Raw genomic sequence first — 23,082 nt, forward strand, 5'->3', positions numbered from 1 at the left:
ATATATACAGAATATACATATATATATACATATAATACATACATATATTATACATATATATACATATATATACACATATATATATTATACACATATATATATACATATATATATATATATATATACATATACATATATATATACATATACATATATATATACATACATATATATATACATACATATATATACACACACATATATATACATATATATACACACATATATATATATACACATACATACATATATATATATAGCTAAAGAAAATAAAACAAACAAATGTTAAAGCAAAGCAGGCACACATTTAAAGGTTGGCAATGTCAAAATTCAACATATATTACAGTATACGGATCTTCATAAGTAGGGTTGGGTATTGTTAAAAAATTTTCCGGTTCTTGTTCCATTTAAATGAACTATTATTATGTTTTTTACTATTTTACCTTCATTGAATGTAGTGTTGCTGGAAGTTAGTAAGTAATGTTGAGTAATGCAAGTCCATCAATCAGCATGTGCTTCAAAGTTGATGTTTTTTACACTATCAGTAACATTTTGCTTTTCAAGCAGGAATAAGCTGGTTGGCCAAACAGTCCCTTGAGGACAGAGACACTTGTTCATTTCCCTAAATTAATGAAATATAAACTGTTATACTTATAACCATGTATGCACACACTCCATAAAGCCCCTATTTTACAAATAATAATGGAGTCAGGAGATGCTGTGATGCAATGAGTGGTTTCCACATTTTTAACATTTAAAATGCATGAAAACAAATATTTTCTATCACTCTGTTTATCACTCTTGAACTGACCTGTACACTAAATAATCTAACTCTCATACTTACATAACAATAGCAGTTTGTTTATTTAGTGGTACAAGATGAAGTCAGTATGTATATTAATGACAATATGGGACAAATATTATGCCATTTAGTGGCGGCAGGAGCTGCACGCTGCCATTACATGTACAGTCAGACAAAACAACGTGCAGTTATCAAAGATGCGAGTGCGCATAGAGTCGTGGAAAAGGATGTGTTTGGCCGTTAAAGACGCGACGCGTCTGTGGAATGCGCATCATTGGAATCAATGTGCTCAGTAATTAAAAAGGCAGGGCGGCGTTTCTGTTGTTTGGTTTGTGACATCCTTTACGGGAAACGCCGAATCGTCAGAACACCGGAGGAACCAGAAACGAGGTCACCAGGTCACGTGTCGCACCAGAAACGTTTTCGGAATAATAAACTTCATTTTGTATACAGGAAGTGTTATGCATGTTGCTCAGTAAGATTTAATTGGTAACTAATTATATAAAGGTGGAATAAATTATATATATATTAAGATACATTTCTGACAATGTCTCTTTTGTTGCCATCTACTTTCAGCCAGGGATTATCATAATATATATATATATATTTTATTTTTAAGATACATTTCTGACAATGTCTCTTTTGTTGCCATCTACTTTCAGCCAGGGATTATCATAGAACTGTGTTCTTTAAACAGCAAAGAGAGCAAAAAAGAGTTATGTTGAAGGACATTCTATGCTCTGATGAGTGCAAAGGCTCTGTTGGTGCTCTGTTGGACTTTGTTGGTGCTTTGATTAAAACCCAACGCAATGTAAGTAGAAGCAAACACTGCATGTTCTAGTGAAGTCACATGGGAAAAATGTTTGTATTCTTGAAGTATGACTTGAAAGTCACAGTCTAGAGAAACTTTTTAAAAAGAGCTGGAGAACCACTGAACTGGCATCGATTGGAATCCACTATGTAATTGTACAACTCTGTGAGCAACTTAAACTGTCAGGGTTACTGAGGGAGAGGACCCAAATGCAGAATGAACAAGGGAAGAAGTTTGACAAATTAGACCAGGCACAACAGGAGGGAATGGCGTAGATGGTCCAGACAGCAGGGTAGGGCACACAACTCTAGAGCAGGCAGGTGGGGGGGATGACCTCCGAGAATGGCCCTGGGTGACAATCGAATGGAGGGCTGTAAAGGAGGAGGCAGCACTAGAGACCAGACCACAGCACCAGGAACCAAGGGCACTTGGCTTTGGAGGTGATGCCACACACGTCCGACCTCCAGGCTGGAAAACCCAGTGGCCAAGGAGAATGTAGGAGACAGGAACAGACAGAGAACTCAAAACACCACACACGAATCAAGACAACAACAAAAGTAGTAGTAGTAGTAGTAGTAGTAGTAGTAGTAATAATAATAATAATAATAATAATAATAATAATAATAATAAACAAAATAAGGAAAAGGGGAGCTAGAAAAACAACCAAAGTTGACAAACCAAAGTAAACTAAAAAGTAAAGAATCAAATAAAAAAAAATAAGTTCTAGAAATAACTGGAAAGACTAATCAAGGAAATAATGCAAAGGGAAAAAAAAAACTTGAATGAAACAAGTCAAACTCAAGAGAAACCAAAAAAGAGATCCAAACAAAAAGAAAAACTGAAGCTAGACTATGAAAGGAGCACATGGTCAACATAAACAAAGCTTAAGTAAAGCTTAAACATAAATAAAGCTTAAATATAAATAAAGACAAAGCCATGTGGTCATACACAGGACAAACAAAGCAACACTAAACAAGGACAAAACAAACACAGCTGCCAGGGCAGAACCCCAACATAGACAGACTCTGGAAGGACTATGAACCAAATATTGATTCATTCTAAATAAATAAATAAATAAATATGTTCTTCAATAAAACTGTGACTAGAAATATATGTTACACACTCATAGTGATTCATGTTCACAGAAAGAAAGTGACCATTGTAAGACTCAAAGTTATTGTAACCTGCTGGTAAAAGATTTCCTTTTACAACAAAATAACTGAATAGTAATCAAGTCTGTTGTATTGCCATTCAGCCAACAAAGGCCAAGAAATTTCCCAACAAGGCAACAATTGTGCAAGCTGAACATGTTGCCTTTGACCTAACTGCAAATATCAGCAACTTTTCCATTTACTGGAACTTCAATCAACTATCTGCAGGGTTACTATTTTGGCTAATTATCTGAATTAAAAACAAAACTTTCTTTCTTCTTGTAGGTATTGTATTTTCAATACAATACCTACAAGAAATGGGAGCCCATCCATTTACCTTCAAGTTGTCTTAGCCATTACCTTATTTTACATTCTGTCGAATAGAAAATATGTCTTCAGGGAAGAATTGTGTCTAAATCCCTTGTGCTATTTTTTGTTCCCAACTGTGCCTTTGTTTTTTTCTATCTCTTTTTCTATCTCTGTGTGTGAGGTCATTCCCACTGTCTCCCTTAATCCCTCGTGGTGGTCATCTTTCTGTCCCAGGGTTCATTTCTAATCCATCCATGGTTCTATGCTGTAGCTGCTAACACCCTCCATCTGTCCCTGTCCTCATATAAAAATGAGCCATTGTTCTGCATTACAAAACTCCCATAATTCACAGGGACTCTCCTCTCATCCTTTGTGTGCCTGTATTTCATCCACTGTGAACCCAACCTACTATCACCAAAAGGTAAAAGTCTTTTTGGCATTTTCAGTCATTTCTTTCCATCTGGAGAAAAGTAATTGAATTTTCAGTATTATTCAGAAGGTCTGTTGATTTTTAGTTCTTGTGTGCAATTACAGTATAATAATGTTAGTTATCCATTATTGTGTACCAGACGTGTGGTTATGTAGGACAGACTAATTGCTGTAATTAAGTAACTAAAGGCAGAACAGTACGTAGTTCACCAATGATGGTCATAACCTGCATACCTCTTCCAGACATAATTGCTTGTAGTAGTCTGCACTGATATGTGTAGTGTTTGATTTTGTCCTAGACCAAATGGACTTGTGATACTATGAATAAAATTCACTTTCAAAGCAATAAAGATTCGCCGTAACTCATATAATCTCCCCATGCAACCTTGGCTAAAATTAGCCCATCAGAATTCTGTGGTTAATGTAGCTATGACCTCCCATAACCTTACTCGCCCCTCAAACACACTCTCTATGTGCCACTTTCTCATCCTGTTGTCTATCCCTACTTGGGTCGATCCAGAGTGAGGGGCATCTTCTGTTTGTAATTTGATCCTTTCATGCAGAATTTGAGAGACTCGTGCTCTTTAGATGCTGAGAATTTTGTTAGCAAAGTAGCAGCAGGGTGAACTGCTGAAAGGACGCTGGTTTTAGATGGGCACCACTTGTGCTTGCAAGCCTTTGTCCAGAGACAGTAAAGTACAAGAGGGGTTGTGACAGCTACATGCCTCATAAATTCTCTCTGGCGATGACACTGTAGCTATAAAATTGTTTCAAATAGCAGTTATGACACTGATGTGAATGATAAGGCAGAGGGAAAGGAATCTGACAGCGGAATGTTAATGACCGCAGTTAAACACTGACAGTCATTAACTGCAATTCCTGCAATCAAATCCATAAGTTCCAATTAGGGAAAACAAGCAAGGCCAGGTTCACAGCAATTTGCTGCCTTGTTCATTTAGTTGACAGTTGTGCATAACAGAACTAGGTGCTTCTTGTTCTCAGAGAGCAAAATAAGAAAAGAACATGTCTCTCTCACTCTCACGGCTCTCTCATCCTCTTTCTAAAGCTATTACGAAATGTTAAGCTATGTGGATCTGCTATTTTCCCTTGTACTGTCTGTCTCACTTTCTCTTCCTCCTTCTCTCATCCAGTTTCACCATGTTTGATGTAGAGGAGGAATATGAGTGAGTAATGTTGCTTTTTTCTATCATTACTGATTATTGGACTAATAAAGCATTACATTTACTGTGATTTTTACTTCTCTCTCCTCTCCTCTCCTCTCCTCTCCACTCCTCTCCTCTCCTCTCCTCTTCTCTTCTCCTCCTCCTCCCTCTCCTCTCCTCTCCTCTCCTCTCCTCTCCTCTCCTCCCTAAATGGCCTCTTAGTGAACAAGCAGAGGGTGAGTAGAATTATTATTATTATTATTTTTTTTTGGCTAAGAAGCCAGGGGTGGGGGGCAGGGGGCTCTTAAACTTTAACTATAGTGATTATCAGTAAATCCTTGGCATAATGTGTACCCAGAGGCCAGTTATAGATGTCTCTGGAGGCCCTGCTTAGCTTCAGTTGGTTTCATGGAGCTATGCATGAGTCTGATTAGGTGCTTAGGCTATTCACGATGTCTTTTCTTGGAAGGGTTATTATTACAGACTGACCTCATGTTGCTGTTGGTGTACATTCCTAACAAATGGTGTACACTTACATAATCCTCTGCACACACTTATTTATATACATACTCATATTATCTGCTGATTGTCCCCACGTGCTCTCTTGGACATAGAACTGATATTCACTTATATTTTTCCTTTTCCTTCATCATCTTGTCATTGTGGTTTGTTTTATTTGTGAGAAGCAGAGGAGGAAGAGGCTGCAGGAGCAGGTAAAATAATTCCTCATCAAGAGTTCAAAACAAAGTCTATTTAAAGTCAATTAGAAAATAATAGGCCATACAAAAATAAATACTACAAAATATGAGATAGTATGTAATGCAGTTATTTTACTCAAGCAACGCTGACCGAATGCGACACCAGCCGAAATAGTGTGAAAGTGAGGCAGTAGCTGTAAAATAAAGCCACATGACCAGAAGTAGAGCTTCAATCATGTGCTGACTGGCTCATCAAATTGTTTTGGGATTATTTCCACTGGTTATGTTCATAACTGGTCCGCTAATCCATCAAGCTGGTGGAAATGGACAAACCAGTAGAGTTCAAATATTGGGTTCTGAGCTACAGGCTAGTTAATCAATATATGCTTCTGTTGAAGCCATGAGCCTAAATTATCTTGTTAATAGTGGAATTCCTGGTGATTCTGCAAAGAACTCTCCACAAACCAGAGAATCAGAAAAAAAAAAAAAAAAAAAAAAAAAAACCTCTTTGGCGCCCACCCACTGCAAAAACGTGCTACGAATGACAAAATTGCTCTCAATTAAAGAAAAAATATGCACAAATAAATCAAAAATTAGCAATAATTCATCAAAAAAATAAACAGATGGTAGACAACCAAAATGGTTAATGCCGCCGCGGCGTTAACTGCAAATCAGACGCGTGTTAAAATCATTCGCGAAACTAACGACAGGTGGCGCAAAGGGACGGGTTGCGAACTGAATGTAATTGTAAAATGAAAGGAAGACGTTCAACAACAATAACATTATAATATACATTATAACATCCTTAAAAGCCATTAAAAATAGGATAGTCTTAGGCTACAATCTACTCATCAAAAAATAAAAAAAACCTTTACACAAAGGCTCTTATGCATGCTATTGTTTTTAAACAGTCATTGTATATATATATATATATATATATATATATATATATATATATATATATATATATATATATATATATATATATATATATATGGATTAAAATGTTTTCATTTCGGTTCATTCTTGGTTTAAAAATAATAATAATAATAATCTTCAGGTTCCATTTGCAGAGCGAAATGAGAACGGTCCAGCATTTACAAATAATTCTTATTAACTCTGTTATTCTTGATATTTTTTAAACTGCTAACACTTTGCATTTTTGAATTATGCCTTTACTGTGTGACCAATAATTGTGAATTGTAACTTTGATCGCGCTGGTGCCTCACGCGCACATATTCATTGGAAACAGCAGTCCTTCACCGAGCCATGCGGCGCGAGCAGCGGGCCACTTTGGCATAATTTTGCTAATTATGATTTTTTTTTTTTTCGTCAATACTGAAACACGTGTGAAATCCAAAGCCTATTTGACCTAATGAATAAGAGTTTAGCTTCAAATGGGCAACATGTTTGGATTTGTCCCGAAGAATGAGAGAGATAAGCCCAACATAATGTATCGCTTTATATTATTTTTAATTATTATTATTTTTGTTGTTGTTTATAAGCCTATATTATTATATAGCCTGCTGCAATTATATTTATCCATTAGAATTATATATTTGTAATTCTTGTTCTGTTCTGATAATTTTTTTTAAATTTAAAGGAATTGTTGTAAAGTGAAGGGAACTAAAAATGTCCTGTTGGTACATTAGCCTATAGCATTATTAGGCCTGCCGTTATTATTTCTGAATGTATTAAAATGCAACTCTCACAAATGTAATTTATTTTTTAGCGGGTTTTTGTATGTTTTTATCCAGCTTTATTTTTCCACTGCATCTAAAACTGACTTTGTGCATCACCATTCACTTCGTGAACAAACAAATATAACTTCAGATCTGCCTCCTGCGTTGCTCAGCTGTGGACGATTTCAAAATGTTTGATATAAAGGTTGCTGTCACATTTTATACAGGAATTGTTCATTTAAAAAAAAATCTAATTATATTGTTAGTTTTATGCTAACATGCACTCAAGTCTTCGGATACTATACAAGATACAAGTTCATTTAGGCTAGCATGCACTGTGACATTTTACCGTTTCAATTTATAAACTCCTTGATATTTTAAAGTCAGTTTAATAGTATTGAAATTCAAGTTGAATCTCGAAAAAAAAATTTAATTAAATTATTTCTATGAATTAATAAGTTAGCATGACTTTTTCATCATAGCATTTTTTACGAGCTGTATTCGTTTTCTGAAACCAAGCACCCACTTTTTTTCTTTTTTTTAATCTATGAATCGCTCGCATATCTCCTACAACCTACAAATAAGGGCTAATAGAGGTTCTTTCTTTTATTATTTATTTATAATGTTTATTCTTGAAGAAAATAAGCATTTATTCTTTAATAAAAAATAAGGGATCCAAATATTTGTAATGTACAATAATATAGGCCTATATCTGCCTGCAGTTAAAACGTTATATTTGTTTTGATTCATCCATTTATGTTACAATTAGCCTATTCTAAAAATAAAAATAAATAATGTCATAAAAAATGCCATCGGTCTTAATAAATTTTACCATTATAGAGTTGGGGTAGTAATTTAGGAGGTTAAAATACAGTGAAATTACAAATGGCATGGGATTTTAAAGCATGACAACTGAAGGTCTATGAAACATTTGATGCATTTTTTTAAACAATGGCACTTAAAGTTTTCAACTAAAATATTACTATTTCAGCCATATAGCCTGTGAATAAATAAAATGCATACTTTTCAGTGAAAGAACACTGAGAGTGTAGGTTGCTTCTGGTGTTTGGATTTGTACTTCAATATAATGAGCTCCAAGTTTAAGGATAGCCTACACTAGTTGTATATATATATATTTTTTTACTCTCTATTTAACAGCATTAACTTACAATGAAATACGTCTTCCTTCAGGCAGACTGAATGTTTTCCTGTCTTGCTAAATGTTGGGTCAGTGAGCGCGAGTCCCGCGCGCTGTGAAGCGGGAGCAGCCTACGGAGGATTCCGCCTGGTCTTAAAGCCTTCCGCAAACGCCTACGTTCACAAATAACAATGATTTTGGCAAAAAATAATGATTAATTATCAATTGATAATTTGTTATTATTTTGGTCTAGTGAAAATAATAATATGGGCTGCGGGAAAATAATGAATAAAAAGAGAAGGGCTGCTGTGAGTGCAGGCATGTTTCAACCCAGTAACATGACAACACACACCGTTCCTCAGCCAAAAAACAGACCGAGTTCAGCTCAGCTGGAGGGGGCTGGGGTAGTTCTGTATAACTTGTGGGGGTCGAGATAAAGGTGTGAATCTCTTGCTCTTTCATATGGACAGTGCCTTATGAGGGTTTCAAACTTGCAGAACAGGTTTTAGGACAACTTTAAAGAAAGGTTTGATCACTTCAAATGTTGACTACTGTATAGCGCAATAAAGTTAATTAGTTATTATAACTTCATTTCAGAGGAAGTTGCCTTAACTTAAAAAAAAAAAAAAAACTGTTGCATTAGGGCTGGGCGATAGGCATATGGCCTAAAAAAATCTCCGATCTCCGATTTCACAAAAAAATCCGAAAAACAAAATAAATCGATTTTTCCTCCCTATCCTACTGAAAATCAATATTCAAATGACAAAGAAATTGTTCAAAACAAGTTTTAATATAAAAATAAATTATTTTTTAATACTAGCCCATCATGCCATCCACTCGGCGTTAAGAGCTGTTCAGATTAAAACTGCCTGCTCCGCAGTGAGTCAGTGTCATGGACGGAGGACAGACCAAGTGTAGGCCTAAATCAGTTTTCTAGTCTATATTTTCATCTCGTTACGCCGCTGGTTTAGGTTATGTATTTATTTTTATTTCTTATATCAATTATTTGAAAATATAGCAGACACTGTCTAACCGTGTCTACACCGGACGGCCTTGTTCATATAGGGAAAAACATCTCTCTCACTCGGCAGTACAGTAGGCCTATGTGAGCGGAGTGGAGCAGCAACAATTTCCCTCTAATCACTAAGCTCCTGCGTTCATTGATACCAGAAACACTGCTCCGCCTTCACTCCGTGGCTAAAGTTGAAATGTTATGTTCATAATAGCTTATAAAAATAAAATAAAAATAAATAAATAAATAAAATTACAGGAGAGTTTAAAAGGGGATTAGGCTATTGTGTGCAAACTTTTTGTCCTACCAAACACCAAACTAATAAAATTGTCAGCATTAAAAGGTATAACTGCTGCTTTCTGCTGTGCAAATTTTGTTTGTGATGAAAATAACAGTTTACATCTTCGTCAGTTATTTTATCTACAGATCGATGCATTTGTTACAGATTTCTGCTCATTCAAAATCAGATACAGATGAAGTAGCCTACTGTAAGATTACATTTGTTTGAATGCATTATTGCGACAGCGATTACGTGTGAATGTGCTGTATCTGTTTAAATCATGCTTTAACCCTAAAATAATCAGTAAAATAAAGACAAACTCCTTGAGAACTAGCCTGTAACATCCCGCTCGACTATTGCCGTCATTTTCTGATCGGAGAGATTATATCAAGATATAGCTAAATATGTTTATCATGTGAATTCTTGCTAAATATGCAGTTATATTACGGGATGTTGGCATGAATTGTATTCGTGATGGAGCGGTGCTGGAGCGAGTGAAAACCACGACGCTCCTGACTTTTAAAAAATCCCCTCCTCTTCAGTCAGAATCACTCCGCTCCGCTCATACTCTGCTCTGCAGCGTGTCTCAGACGCGCGGGGGAGGCTTGAGCCCAGTCATTCTCAAAACATAAAATATTTATTTTATTTCAATTTTCGTTTTTGTGTTTCAGAGGAAAAATCAGTGTTAAGGCATCTCTCCATTACAGACCGTTCTGAAGGAAGAATTTATGCAAACGCGTATAAAATTCTTTAAAAACTTTAACAGAGATGTCTAGATGGTATTTAATAGGTCTGCTTCCCACATAAGGGATTTTCTAGTTACTAGTCGTTCATTTTTGTCATTATTTCAACTAATCACAAGTTTATATTAAATTTACAACTATAATCCAGCCTTAATATATTCCACGCTCAAGAACATGCATTAAGTTCGTCACAAAGCACATGCAGAAGTAGCCTAATAATTATGAAAAAGTAGACATTTTAATTATTTATTAATAAACAAATGTTTTCTTGTCGGCTGCAAGATGAAATTCACAGTGCCGACTCTCTCCACATGGACGCGCCTTTAAACAGAAATACAACCTTCACACATTACATAATGCTTTCGTTCTGAAATGATTCGTTTAAAAGACATTTCAATCTTTCTGTAGATATATTTCTCATGTATGTGAGACGTCACAATTTTAGTTATTTAATTATCAGGAAAAAATTCAAGTGATGGAGAGGGCGCCTCCCTGTCATGCATGCGCATTAATAATTTTTGCACAAACACTTGAATATAAATAATAATTCACATTTTGCATATGCATCACAAAGTAAATAATTTTTTTACATGCAATTATCCAAAATAAAACCAAACAAGATTTGTAATGAAGATAAAATATGTAGACAAATAAGAATAAATGCTGCGTGCACTCAGCATCATGCAGACCAAATCTTGCACTGATATTTTACGGAATATTAGCCTATACAAACCTGCATTTAAATGGGGCTGCAATTTATTTATTTATTTTATTTATTTATTTTTACTTTACTTAAATTATATGAAAGCAAGCAAAGAAGACTCCATTTAAAATCACTGAAGTTGTCAATTAATGAAGCTCTTTTTTTTTTATTTTATTTTTTTTACATCGTGTGCACATTATACATATAAGTGAGGACGTTTTATTAATCCATCCATTCTTTAGATTTGCAATGATTTAGTTAAATCGTGCAGGTTTAATTTATTCGTTTCTTGTTTTAATTAGGCCTAAATAATGGGAGCGAAATTATACAGTGCCTTACGTTTTACTAAAATAAAGAAAATAATTTATAAAACACACAAGCCTAGCTCACAATAGGCTATCACTTTTAATGCTCCGATGCAAAGTAAACCACATTTTCTTTTTAATAATATAACACATAATTCATATTATATAAATAATAATGCACAATATTTAAATGTGTCTAATCTAAAATATGGTGTAGAGAAAATATAAGCACAGGCTCATAGGCTTGACATTTATCCTGCTTGAATTCGTTCTAAGAAACGCACATATCTTCATAAAGACTAAACTTTCATCTGTGAATATTAAATATTTTTTTTCTTTCATTTTCCCCTACTGCAATCAAATATAACACTTCGGTGAGGCAAAGCTGACGTCTATTTGCAAAAATGTGCTTTGATGCGCTTGTTTGAAAACCTGTGATTAAAGCGCCACTCAGCGGTCAAAAGCTGTCAAAATGCACTTTGCAGACGCCGCGGCGGCGGAACAACAATAATTAAAAAATAAAATCAATAATTCTACCTACATTATACTGCACAAATAAATCAAAAATTAGCAATAATTCATTAATTAAATCAATAATTCTGTGTGTATCCATTGTTATTTTGATTATGTTATGGACAGCCTTGTACCTTTGTCTTTTTGTTTTGAAATTTACATCTTTTTGCTTCAAATCAAAGTTTGTAATGTTGTGATTCAGCTTGTAACTGTTTGGTTTGGCTCCTGGCTCATAACGGTTTAAAAATTCCTTATGCAAAAAAAATATTTCTGGGAAACAAGTATATTAACCAACTCACCAATGCAGTTAGACAGCATTACTTCTGGCTAAATGTGAATCAAAATGAACTAGAAGTGATCTGTAAAATGAAAGCTGCATCTCTGAATCTGCAGCCATCGTTTGTGATGTTCTGAAAAATTATGGTCCAAAAAGGCACATACAAAAATAGGCAATAGTTCTATATCACATATTCACATAAAAATAAAAACATTCACACGCAGGGCAGCACAGCACAGGGCAGGGCAGGGCAGGGCAGGGCAGGAACCCATCCAACAATACTCTAAGACATAACATTGAACCAGACACAGGGAGAATAAATCTTCTTCTTCTAGAGTTTAATGGCGGTTTGGCAGACCAACATAAATGGTGCATTTCCGCCACCTACTGATCTGGAGTGTGGAGTGTACTTGGCTTTTTAATTAAAAAAAAAAAAAAAAAAAAAAAAAAAATTAAATTCTATTTACTATTCCTGTTTTATTTAGATATTTAAATAATAATTTCATGAATTCTTGATTGTCTTGTCCCATTTCCTAGTAATACTTTTATTGAAATTGTATCAACTCCCATCCTTCCTAACTCTTGACTTAACTGTTGTCTCTCCCTTTCATATGAAGCACATTCTAAAAGAATATGCTGCACTGTTTCTAACTCCCCGCAATTGTCACAGTTTCCTGTATCATGCTTCCCTATTTTATAAAGACTATAATTTAATGCAGTGTGACCAATTCTTAACCTTGTAATAATGACATCTTTTTTTCCTATTTCCATATCTTTTCCTCTCATTTCCAACCCGTTCCTGAATTTGATAAAGATGTCTTCCTTTAGAGTCATTATTCCATATCTTTTGCCATTTTTTACTAATTTCAATTGCTATTAACCTCTTGATTTCTGATTTACTTAATGATACATTAATTTCTATTTGTGGATGCTTTAATGCTTTCTTTGCCAACTTATCTACCTCCTCATTACCATCCACACCCACATGTGCTGGCACCCAGAGGAAGAATACCAATACCCCTAACTGCCTTGCTCTAAATAAACCTTGCAAAACTTCAAATATTAAATCTTGTCGAGATTCCGATTTTCCACTCATAAGACTGGTGAGAGCAGCCATTGAATCCGTACATATCACAATTCTTGATGGTTGAACTTCTTCAATCCACTGTATTGCTAATATGATAGCTAGTAATTCAGTAGTAAATACTGACACATGATCCGATAATCTTTTTGCAATTTTTTATATTAAATGTAGGAATGAATACTGCTGCTGCTGTTCTACAAGACTCTGGTTCCTTTGACCCATCTGTAAATACCTGTAATACTGAATAATATTCTCGATTTACATACTGTTCAACTACTAACTTAGTTGGTATGCTTATTTGATTATTTATTTCTTTATGTATTTGTAAGTCAATTAATGGCATAGGATACATCCAAGGGGGAATTGCTGGTATTGGAACAGAAGGGGCTATTAAATATTCTTTCAATCCCAAGCTATTTGCCTCCTTCCCTACTACCCAACCAAAGCTTTCTATTTCTTTGTATACATACTCCCAACATTCCTTCAAAAGTATTTTTACTGGATGACTTTCCAGATGTCCACATACACCAGACCAGTATCTCATCCTCAATTGAAGTCTGCGTTGTTCCAATGATAATTCTCCTAATTCAACTTGTAATGATACTACCGGAGAAGATCTAAATGCTCCACAACAAATTCGCAATGCCTGATTTTGTATTACTTGTATTTTTTTTTAAGTAAAGTTTTTATTCGCAGAACTGTATACCATACTTCCATAGTCTATATTTGACCTGATCACTGCATAATAAATTATTTTCAGTGACTGGCAACTTGCTCCCCAATCCGCACCTGACAAGCATCTTAAGACATTTATTCCTTTTTTACACTTTTCTATCAATTTCTGAATATGAACTCCAAAGTTTAATTTATAATCCATCCACATACCCAGAAATCTCACTACATTGACTTGTTCCAGCTGATTACCATACATTTTAATATTTAACATAGGATTATTTTTCTTATTTGAAAAACAAATTACTTGTGTTTTTACCACAGAAAATCGGAAACCCCAACCTATTTGACCATTTCTCCACCTCCTTCACTGCCTTTTTTTTGCATTTTATTCTCTACAAACAGCCTATTACGCCCCCCTTTTCCACAATGCCCCGTCGTCTGCATACAATGATCTTCCTATTCCCGTCTCAATATTTCTAAATATATCATTAATCATTAAGTTGAAAAGAATAGGGCTGCTCACACTTCCCTGGGGAGTTCCATTCTCAATTGAGAGAATCCTAGAATATGCAGACCCTACTCTAACTTGAATCGTTCTTCCAAACAAAAAACTTGAAATCCAGTTATACATTTTTCCCTCAATTCCCAAACTTTCCAATTTCATTAACAGCCCTTCTTTCCACAACATATCATAAGCCTTTTCAACATCGAAAAAGACTCCCACCAACATTTCTTTATTAACTTGAGCTTTTCGAATTTCCGCCTCCAAACTCAGAATTGAATCCATCGTATTTTCGCCCTTTTCTAAATCCGCTTTGACATGCTGACAGCATACCTTTACTCTCCATTTCATACGTCAACCTATTCATAACCATCCGTTCCATAAGTTTGCATAAATTGGATGTCAAGTGCAATTGGTCTATAACTAACTGGCTGGGAATGGTCTTTTCCCAGGTTTAGCGATTGGCACTATTACTCCATGTTTCCAACTCACAGGAATATTCCCTGAATCCCAAATTTTATTAAAAAGTCTTAAAATTATATTCAATGATCCATCTGACAATTGCTTAATCATCTCATAACAGATTTCAATCCTTTCCTGGGGAAGTATGTTTAACCCCCTACAAGTGCTCTCTTTAAACTCATATAAAGTAAATGTTGAGTCTAACCTACTTCCTGACGGAATCTTCTTTTTTTCATATATATGCTCATTCTCTTTCACTTTCTGTTCCCTATACTTCTTCATATTATCTGTAATTAGTGGTGCTTGCCGAAGGCAAAGCATCACTATTACTATCTCACATACTTATTATTCTTATTAGTGGTGCTTGCCGAAGGCAAAGCATCACTTGTATTATCTCACATACTTATTAGTGGTGCTTGCCGAAGGCAAAGCATCACTTGTATTATCTCACATACTTATTAGTGGTGCTTGCCGAAGGCAAAGCATCACTTGTATTATCTCACATACTTATTCTTCTTCTTCTTCTTCTTCTTCTTCTTCTTCTTCTTCTAGATCCGTACAAATTTCGGCGCGTAACTAGTCCCGCAGTTTTTGTCACAGACCCACAAAAGAGGTGTCAAATCGTGCGCCCTATTCGGGAATGGTGTGCTATGACTTTTATAAGCGATCGGGTGTACGATGTTCGTACACCGGGCGAAATATCGCCCGAAAAATCGCATAGACAATGCATTGCGGCCAACTTTGACGGATCATAGCTCCTAGACAAAATTTCGCAGAAACATGTGAATCACCACATTTGGAGAGGCTATCAGGCTGTGCGAGAACATACCCCGCAGTGGGGTATAAGTTGTACCCCTGGGGCGCAAGAGCCCCCCAAAATTGCCCCATAGACATACTATGGTGAGAGATCACCCATGAAACAGTGTGTTTTTCCTACTATGGTACTTTACATAGGAGTTTTGCATTGAACATAACTCTGGATCACAATGTCATAGAGACATGTGGGTGGGCTCATTTTACTCAGCCAACCAATCAGACTCTCAGGATAATTGTGAATCTATCAAGCCACGCCCTAGCAACCATTTAGGGCCCCTTAGTAACAAGCTCCATAGACTTTCATTGAAAAAGATCAAATTAATATCTTTGGATAAAAGTGTCATAGAAACATGAGGGTGGGCTCGTTTGACTCAGGGCAGCAAACGACCAATCACGAATCACCTTCAAGACTTCATAGCCACGCCCTAGCAACCATTTAGACCACCCTAGCAACCCAATGCATAGAGGGATATCTTCAAATCTGAATATCATAAAGGCATGGGGGTTGGTTTATATCATTCATATTGGAAAGCAGCCATCATTCCCAGCTGCCAACCCACTCCCTAGCAACCAAACAGAGTACCCTAGCAACCGTTTTTGCAAGACCTATCTCTCTGCATCAAAACATCGTAGAGACATGGGGGTTGGCTTATATTGTCAAGCATCCTTTGGAGTATCATCACTGGGAGCTGCAAGGCAACTCCCTAGCAACCAAAACAGAGTACCCTAGCAACCATTTAGCAAGACCTATATCTCTGCATCAGAACAATGTACAGACATGGGGTTTGGCTTAAACTGTCAAGCATCCTTTGGAGTATCGTCATTGGGGGCTGTTAGGCCACTCCCTAGCAACCAAACAGAGTACCCCCCTAGCAACCGTTTTGCAAGACCTATATCTCTGAATCAGAACATCGTAAAGACATGGCGGTTGGCTCTTTTGACTCATGCTAGCAAACTGGAATTCCAGCATGCTAGTCATGCTAGCAGTGAATAGCTACATGCTAATAGTGATTAGCTAAGAGATAAATCAGGCTATGAACTCTATAAAAAGACCTAATAAAACAATTAACCAATTTCTCCACTGAAATAAACAATCAAAATATCATAACAATTTTAAATGGGGGCATTTTTCATTACTATGCACCTTTACAAATGCTTCCACTAACATCTCTGCTTTATCACTATCTTTTATCGCTATTTTCCCATGTCCTACTAAAACTGGAATATTAATATTTCTCTGAATCCCTCCCATCTTCCTAATCATGTTCCAAACATCATTTATTTCAATGTCTTCCCCTATTCTATTGCAATATTCTCTCCAGAACATTCCTTTTTGCTATTCTTATTTCTCTCCTAACCATAGCCTGAGCTCTCTTAAAAATAATGTAATCAGTAAAAACAATACAGATTTTCTGGCTTTCTTCATTGCTTTATTTCTTTCCCTCACTGCCTTACTACATTTTTTCATTCCACCACGGGACTGGCTTTTCTTCTACTTATAGTTTTCGTTTTTCCTATTACTTCCTCTGCCGTATTTCTTAACACTTTAATTACTTTCATACTTAACTCTTCTATTTCTTCAGTTTCTCCCATTTCGTTCATATTGTTATTACACAGTTCTTTAAAAAGCTCCCAATTAGCTCCCTTAAATTTCCATCTTGGCATTCTCTCCACCACAGTTTGTACAATATCCACACCAATTTGACACCATATTGGATAGTGATCACTTCCCATTGAACTTTGCTTGCTTACACTCCATTCACATTTTCTAGCTAGATCTTCTGAAACTAGAGTAATATCTAATGCTGAATTACGCCCATTACTCACATCTATTCTTGTTATATTTCCATTATTAATACATACTAACCGTCCCCAATCTAGCATTTCTTCCACTATTAACCCATTATAATCTGTTTTAACACTCCCCCATAATGTATTATGTGCGTTAAAATCACCACACCATACTACCTTCTGACTAGTATTACCTCTTATTTTTTCCATTGCATTCTTACATAGCTTTTCACATGGATTATAAAAATTAATTATTTTTATACTTTGATTCCCTTCCCATACTTCCATCATCAACGCCTCTTGATCCTCACTCACTTGTACATTCCTGTATCCCACCCCTTGTTTTATAAATATTGCTACCCCACCTCCATTACAGTTTTTCCTATCTTTCCTAATTAATTGATACCCTTGCAAAACAAAATTTAACTGAGGTTTAAAACCATGTCTCCTGTATACATATAATATCTGGTCTTTTATCCAGATCAGAGATGAATTTTTTAAACTCTTGTCCATTAGCAATTAAGCTTCTCGCATTCCACTGGAATATTAAAAGCACCATTATGAACCACCACATCCTGCTTGCGTATTTGTTAACTGCATCTTTAATTTTTCACTAATCATTTCCACAGAAATCCCCTCAATCTCTAGATATTTTCCAGCTGCTTTTATTATTATTCTGATTCTTTCAGTCCGGCTTTCTGTTTGCGCAGAACAATTCACCACTTCAGCTATAAAGGTTACAAATGCCACATTATTCTTAATCCCAAAGTTCTCTTTAGTTTTTTCCCTGAGCCGTTTCCATCTTTTGTTGAGGAATTCCTTTACCTTTATCCCCTGATTCCAAAGTATTTCCTACTTTCTTCACCGCCTCCGAATATGACAATCCTTCCTTTATTCTTACATTTTGCACTTGAGCTGCATTTTTCCTCACCTCACATCCTCCATACCCCGCACTATGCTCCCCTCCGCAATTACAACACTTGGGATCAACTCCTTGCTCGCATTTGCCATATTCATGCTCTCCACCGCATCTCGCACACCTTTGTTTACCTCTGCATACAGCCGCTACATGTCCAAACTTTTGGCATTTGTAGCATCTTAGTGGAGGGGGTACGTAAAGCCTAACCGAGAGAAACTCATAAATCCTAAAAAGACTTTACTTGGCAGCTTATCCTCATCAAACTGAATCATCACTGATAGACTATCTCCCCTTTCATTGTTTCTATTACATTTAAGTCTTTTCACGCCAATTACTGCGCCTCCCGTAAGACCTTTCTTAATCTTTTCCTCTGTTACATCAGTAGGGATCCCTGTAATTACTCCTTTAACCCATTTCTTTTCTTCTTGAACTGAACAATTCACACCCTGTCCCATGATCGTTTTAATTTCTAGAGCCTTTTTCTGTTGTCTACTGTCCTTACAATATATAATCAATCAATCTACCATCCCTCAACTTCTTCACACACTTTCAACCAGTCCTATTTTTTCCTTAATCACTTTAGATAATTTCAGTGGATTAATGACACTGAAAGATCCAGCATCTAATTTCAACAATACCTTAAACTCTTCTTTCCTTCCCCTTATCACGTGTAATCCATTCTCACTTTCAGTTTCCGATTCATTTCTTCTATTTTTCTTCCTTTTCCGATTTCCTACTGTACTCCATTCACTATCTCCACCTTCCGCGCCAAAATTTTCATCCTCCATTTCCGGATCGCTACCGGATTCTACTCCACTTCCTACCATGCACACTCCAGTCACATATCAGCTGTCTCCCCCCAGCACAGGACTGCAGACACAAGGAGAATAAATAGGGAACCACACGAGGAGGCTAACGAGGGAGACACAGGTGGAGCAACTAAAACAATAATGACATACTGTAACAAGATGGGCGGGATCAGACAATAGACAGGAGAGGGCACATGGCACCAAACAAACACAACACAAGCCATGTGCTCACAGAAAAACACAGTGTCATCTGGTGGCCATCCTGGGCAGACCAGCTGAAGACTGTGACAAACATATCTTTCTTGATGTTCATGACAGACAAAGTATACTTGAGGACTTATAATACATAATAGAAAGAAATAGAAATAAAAGAGAAGTGGATTGCTGAAATAAGCAGCTGCACTGCAACAATTGGCAAAATGTAATAAACTTTCCACAATATTTTTGTGTAATGTAATAATGTTAATAAAACTGATAATACCATTTGATTTGGTTTAAATAATCGTATGGTAGTAAAAACATAGTAAATTAGTATATTGATGTCCAAAAAGTCAAAATCCACATTTGATCAAAACACATACATCTTTATCATGTTTAAAAGATGGACAGAAACGGAGCAGGAGAAAGGCAAATAAGGACAGATAAGGATTACTGAATACTGAATTGCAAGATTCTCTGTATCTGTTAAAGATATTGATATGTTTGATTTGTTTTCATGTTTATTTGTTGACTCTATATTACAGAACAGCAACAGGTAAAAACAAAATATAAAATTGTTGTGTTTTTGTAAACATTTGGCTGCACAGTGTGGAGTACAGTACATGTAAAGGCTGTTATATTTAATAAATCACATAGTACATTTTGATTTAAAATAAAATGAAAGTCAAATCACACAACAGGAAATTGTGTTTTTGTAAACATTTGGCTGCACAGTGTGGAGTACAGTACATTTTGTTTTCTAATGAAATGAGAGTGAAAGTAGGTTGCATGTCCAGTCACACAATAGGAAATTGGACTGGAGATTTGCAACAGTATTTTTCTCACACATTGTCATTATTTGTCAAATGTCTGCTTATCTACTAATTTTATCACCATGCTATTTCCACGTGTTCTCTGTAATATGTTTGTGTATTTCTTTTTCATCAGAGGATACTCAGGAAGAAGGTGAGGGATTTTAGTTACAAATATTTACTTTAAAATATTAACTTTAACTCTTATTTTATAGATTATTGAGATGAGGCTCTAAATATCTGATAAAATTCAACTTTTGCATCTCTTTTGTGTTACTCGCCAGACTGACATGTTTTTTCACAAAAAACACAAAATGCTATACTAACTGTAATAAATCACCAAAGAGTTCTTAAAGGAACCATGTGACAGCTGTGTCCTTTAGTCTTGTGTTGCATCAGAGGGGCCAGCTTTATTTAAAAGAATTTCCAGATATTTTTGGGAAAATGTCACAAGGAGGCAGAAAAACATTTCATACAACCAGTGTAATTCAGTATGATGCCCCGCAAAAGTCAGCAAGACTAGTGGATTATTGTACAGTTGTGTGAATAGGAAGGACTTTATGACTACCTTTGAAAAGATCTTTCTTGTTTCTTTTTTCCCTGTTGGTTGCACCCTTTTGCAGAGGAGGAAAGACCCCGGCCCAAGCAAGTGTTCAGATTCTTCACAAGCATGCTCTGCATTTTCCTAATGTCTTCTTGCACTCATTCCCTTCAATCTCGTGCTACAGTAATTCCCCTTTCTCACACAGACCCATGGTTCCACAACTTGCCCCTCCAAAGATTCCAGAGGGTGAGCGGGTTTTTTTCGATGTAAGTAACAATTCACTGCAGTATTTCTAACCAGTTCAGTTCAGTTCAGTTCAGTTCATCTGTTTAAAATTAACTGCAAACTGAGAATATGGTGGGTTTACTTTTTTCCATCATGCAGGGTAAATGTTTATATGGTGTGTTCAGTGAAGACATGAAAACATACCATTGTATGTTTTAGGCTGTTTAGACCTTATTCAAATCTATATAATTTCCTCTCTCAGGATATTCACAGAAAAAGGATGGAGAAGGACCTTCTGGAGTTGCAGACTTTAATTGATGTCCACTTTGAGCAGAGGAAGAAAGAGGAGGAAGAACTGATCGGTCTCAAGGAGAGAATTGTAATTCCTGATATTGATCATCACAGTTTTTCCAAAAAAAAAAAAGAAACGTTCTGTAATCATTGTTCTCTTTGCTTTGCCCTAATTAACGGCCATTCGGTTCTCAGGAGCGGCGGCGGTCAGAAAGAGCAGAGCAGCAGCGTGTTAGAGCAGAGAAAGAAAGAGACAGACAGACGAGGATTGCGGTAAATCAGAAATAAAACGTAAAACTTAGTAAATGAAATACTCAGATGCTCTCTTAAGTCGTATGTGGAACTGAATACAGGACACTTGCAAGATAAAATCGATGTGAAAATGTATTATCTACACTCTCACATCAGGAAGAGCGTCAGAGGAAAGAGGATGAGGAGGCTAAGAAGAGAGCAGAAGATGAGGCCAAGAAGAAGAAGGTTTTGTCCAACATGGGGGCAAACTTTGGTGGCTTCTTAGCCAAGGCAAGTTACTGTTGTGTTAATGTTTCTGACCATATGTCATGCATTAATAATGCTTGTACAGTACATATGCATTTTTGTGTTGTAGGCAGAGCAGAAACGGGGGAAACGTCTTACTGGAAGAGAGATCAAGAGAAAGACTCTTTCAGAAAGGCGCTCTCCTCTTGGCATCGAAAATCTGCGAGAAGATGTGTTAAGGTAACCACCCACACACACATCCAAATACAGTCATATGTTTACTGTTATTCAGGATGTGCACAGGATGTTTAATTTTACATTGAAAAGTGTGTGTTCCATTTTAGACTCCATTTTTTTCTCCCCATGCTCCACTATAGATGTCTATTCAAACCTGACAGTTTTGCATCATATCTGTTCCTTACTCTCACAAAACAGGCAACGAGCTCAGGAGATGTGGAACTGGATTTACCAGCTGGAGTCAGAGAAGTTTGACCTCTTGGATCAGATGAAGAGACAGAAGTATGAGGTGTGGTGATTTGATTCACTGAGGGAGAATTGAAGTTAGCGAGAACTAAGGGTTGGCAACTAATGAAGGATTATACAGTATTAAATCTGTCTGTGTTTGTTTTGGCAAATACTAATCTGTGCTTGGTTGAATTAGAGGAAAACAGATAGAGTGGAAAGAATGTATTTATCTGAAAGTTGCTTCCTCATTCGCTTGCCATCTTTTTAAATGGTTATCAAGAATAACTGGGAATCATACACTAAATTTTTTAAATGGTTATCAAGAATAACTGGGAATCATACACTAAATGACTGAGGAACACACACACACGCATTCAGACATTCAAGTCCAAACACAACTCAGTCAGAAACATGCGCCTCATTGCAAGAAGTCAAATGAAAACAATATGTTTGAAATGAGCCCATATGTTGGACATTCTCAGACTGGATAAAATCATAGTGTGAGGCTAAATAATCGTAGACTGCTAAAACACTGACTGCTCAAATTCTGTCGACTGGCTCTGACTTTTGGCAACTAGTGTCGACTCCACCAGACTGCAAATCAGTGCAAAAAGCTAGGCAAAGGGATAGTCCACCCAAAAATTAATCTCATCTGTAACTAACCCTTATTTTGTCTAGTAAGCCTGTATGCATTTATTTATTTTTTTTATTTTTTTCTGTCGAACACAAAAGAAGATATTTTGAAGAATATTGATAACCAAACAGTTTTGGTTACTGTTGACTTCCATTGTATTTGTGCATGTCAATAGGAACGGAAACCGTTTTGTCACCAACATATCATCTTTTGTGTTTCACAGAAGAAAGAAATCATGTAGGTTTTGGATGACAGAATTTTTAATTTTGGACGAACCAACACTTATTTCTTAACCATTGTTCTTCAGTGAAAAAATATTAAAAAACAACAACATAGGAATCTGTCTCAGTTATGCTTATGTC

At 36.1% G+C, this 23,082-nt stretch overlaps 1 protein-coding gene across 4 annotated transcripts; it reads left to right on the forward strand.

The window, feature by feature from the left end:
• Positions 1–1,594: 1,594 nt before the first annotated feature.
• Positions 1,595–22,275, forward strand: LOC109058799 (troponin T, slow skeletal muscle-like). 4 transcript variants are annotated; one of them, XM_042720261.1, is made up of 12 exons: positions 1,595–1,613; positions 3,426–3,494; positions 4,654–4,686; positions 4,888–4,901; positions 20,221–20,238; positions 20,708–20,729; positions 20,834–20,894; positions 21,116–21,232; positions 21,340–21,417; positions 21,553–21,666; positions 21,752–21,861; positions 22,057–22,269. In XM_042720261.1, exons 3-12 carry the CDS (start codon positions 4,661–4,663, stop codon positions 22,154–22,156), a joined length of 660 nt encoding a protein of 219 aa, XP_042576195.1. In that variant the 5' UTR covers positions 1,595–1,613; positions 3,426–3,494; positions 4,654–4,660; the 3' UTR covers positions 22,157–22,269. The 4 variants fall into 4 exon arrangements, with proteins under 4 accessions (XP_042576195.1, XP_042576194.1, XP_042576192.1 ...); XM_042720260.1 differs by lacking the exon at positions 1,595–1,613 and having other exon boundaries at positions 3,185–3,494; XM_042720258.1 differs by lacking the exons at positions 1,595–1,613; positions 3,426–3,494; positions 4,654–4,686; positions 4,888–4,901 and having other exon boundaries at positions 20,002–20,238; positions 22,057–22,272.
• The last annotated feature ends 807 nt before the right edge of the window (positions 22,276–23,082 follow it).

Source organism: Cyprinus carpio, chromosome B3 (genome assembly GCF_018340385.1).
Source record: "Cyprinus carpio isolate SPL01 chromosome B3, ASM1834038v1, whole genome shotgun sequence".
Classification (NCBI taxonomy): domain Eukaryota; kingdom Metazoa; phylum Chordata; class Actinopteri; order Cypriniformes; family Cyprinidae; genus Cyprinus; species Cyprinus carpio.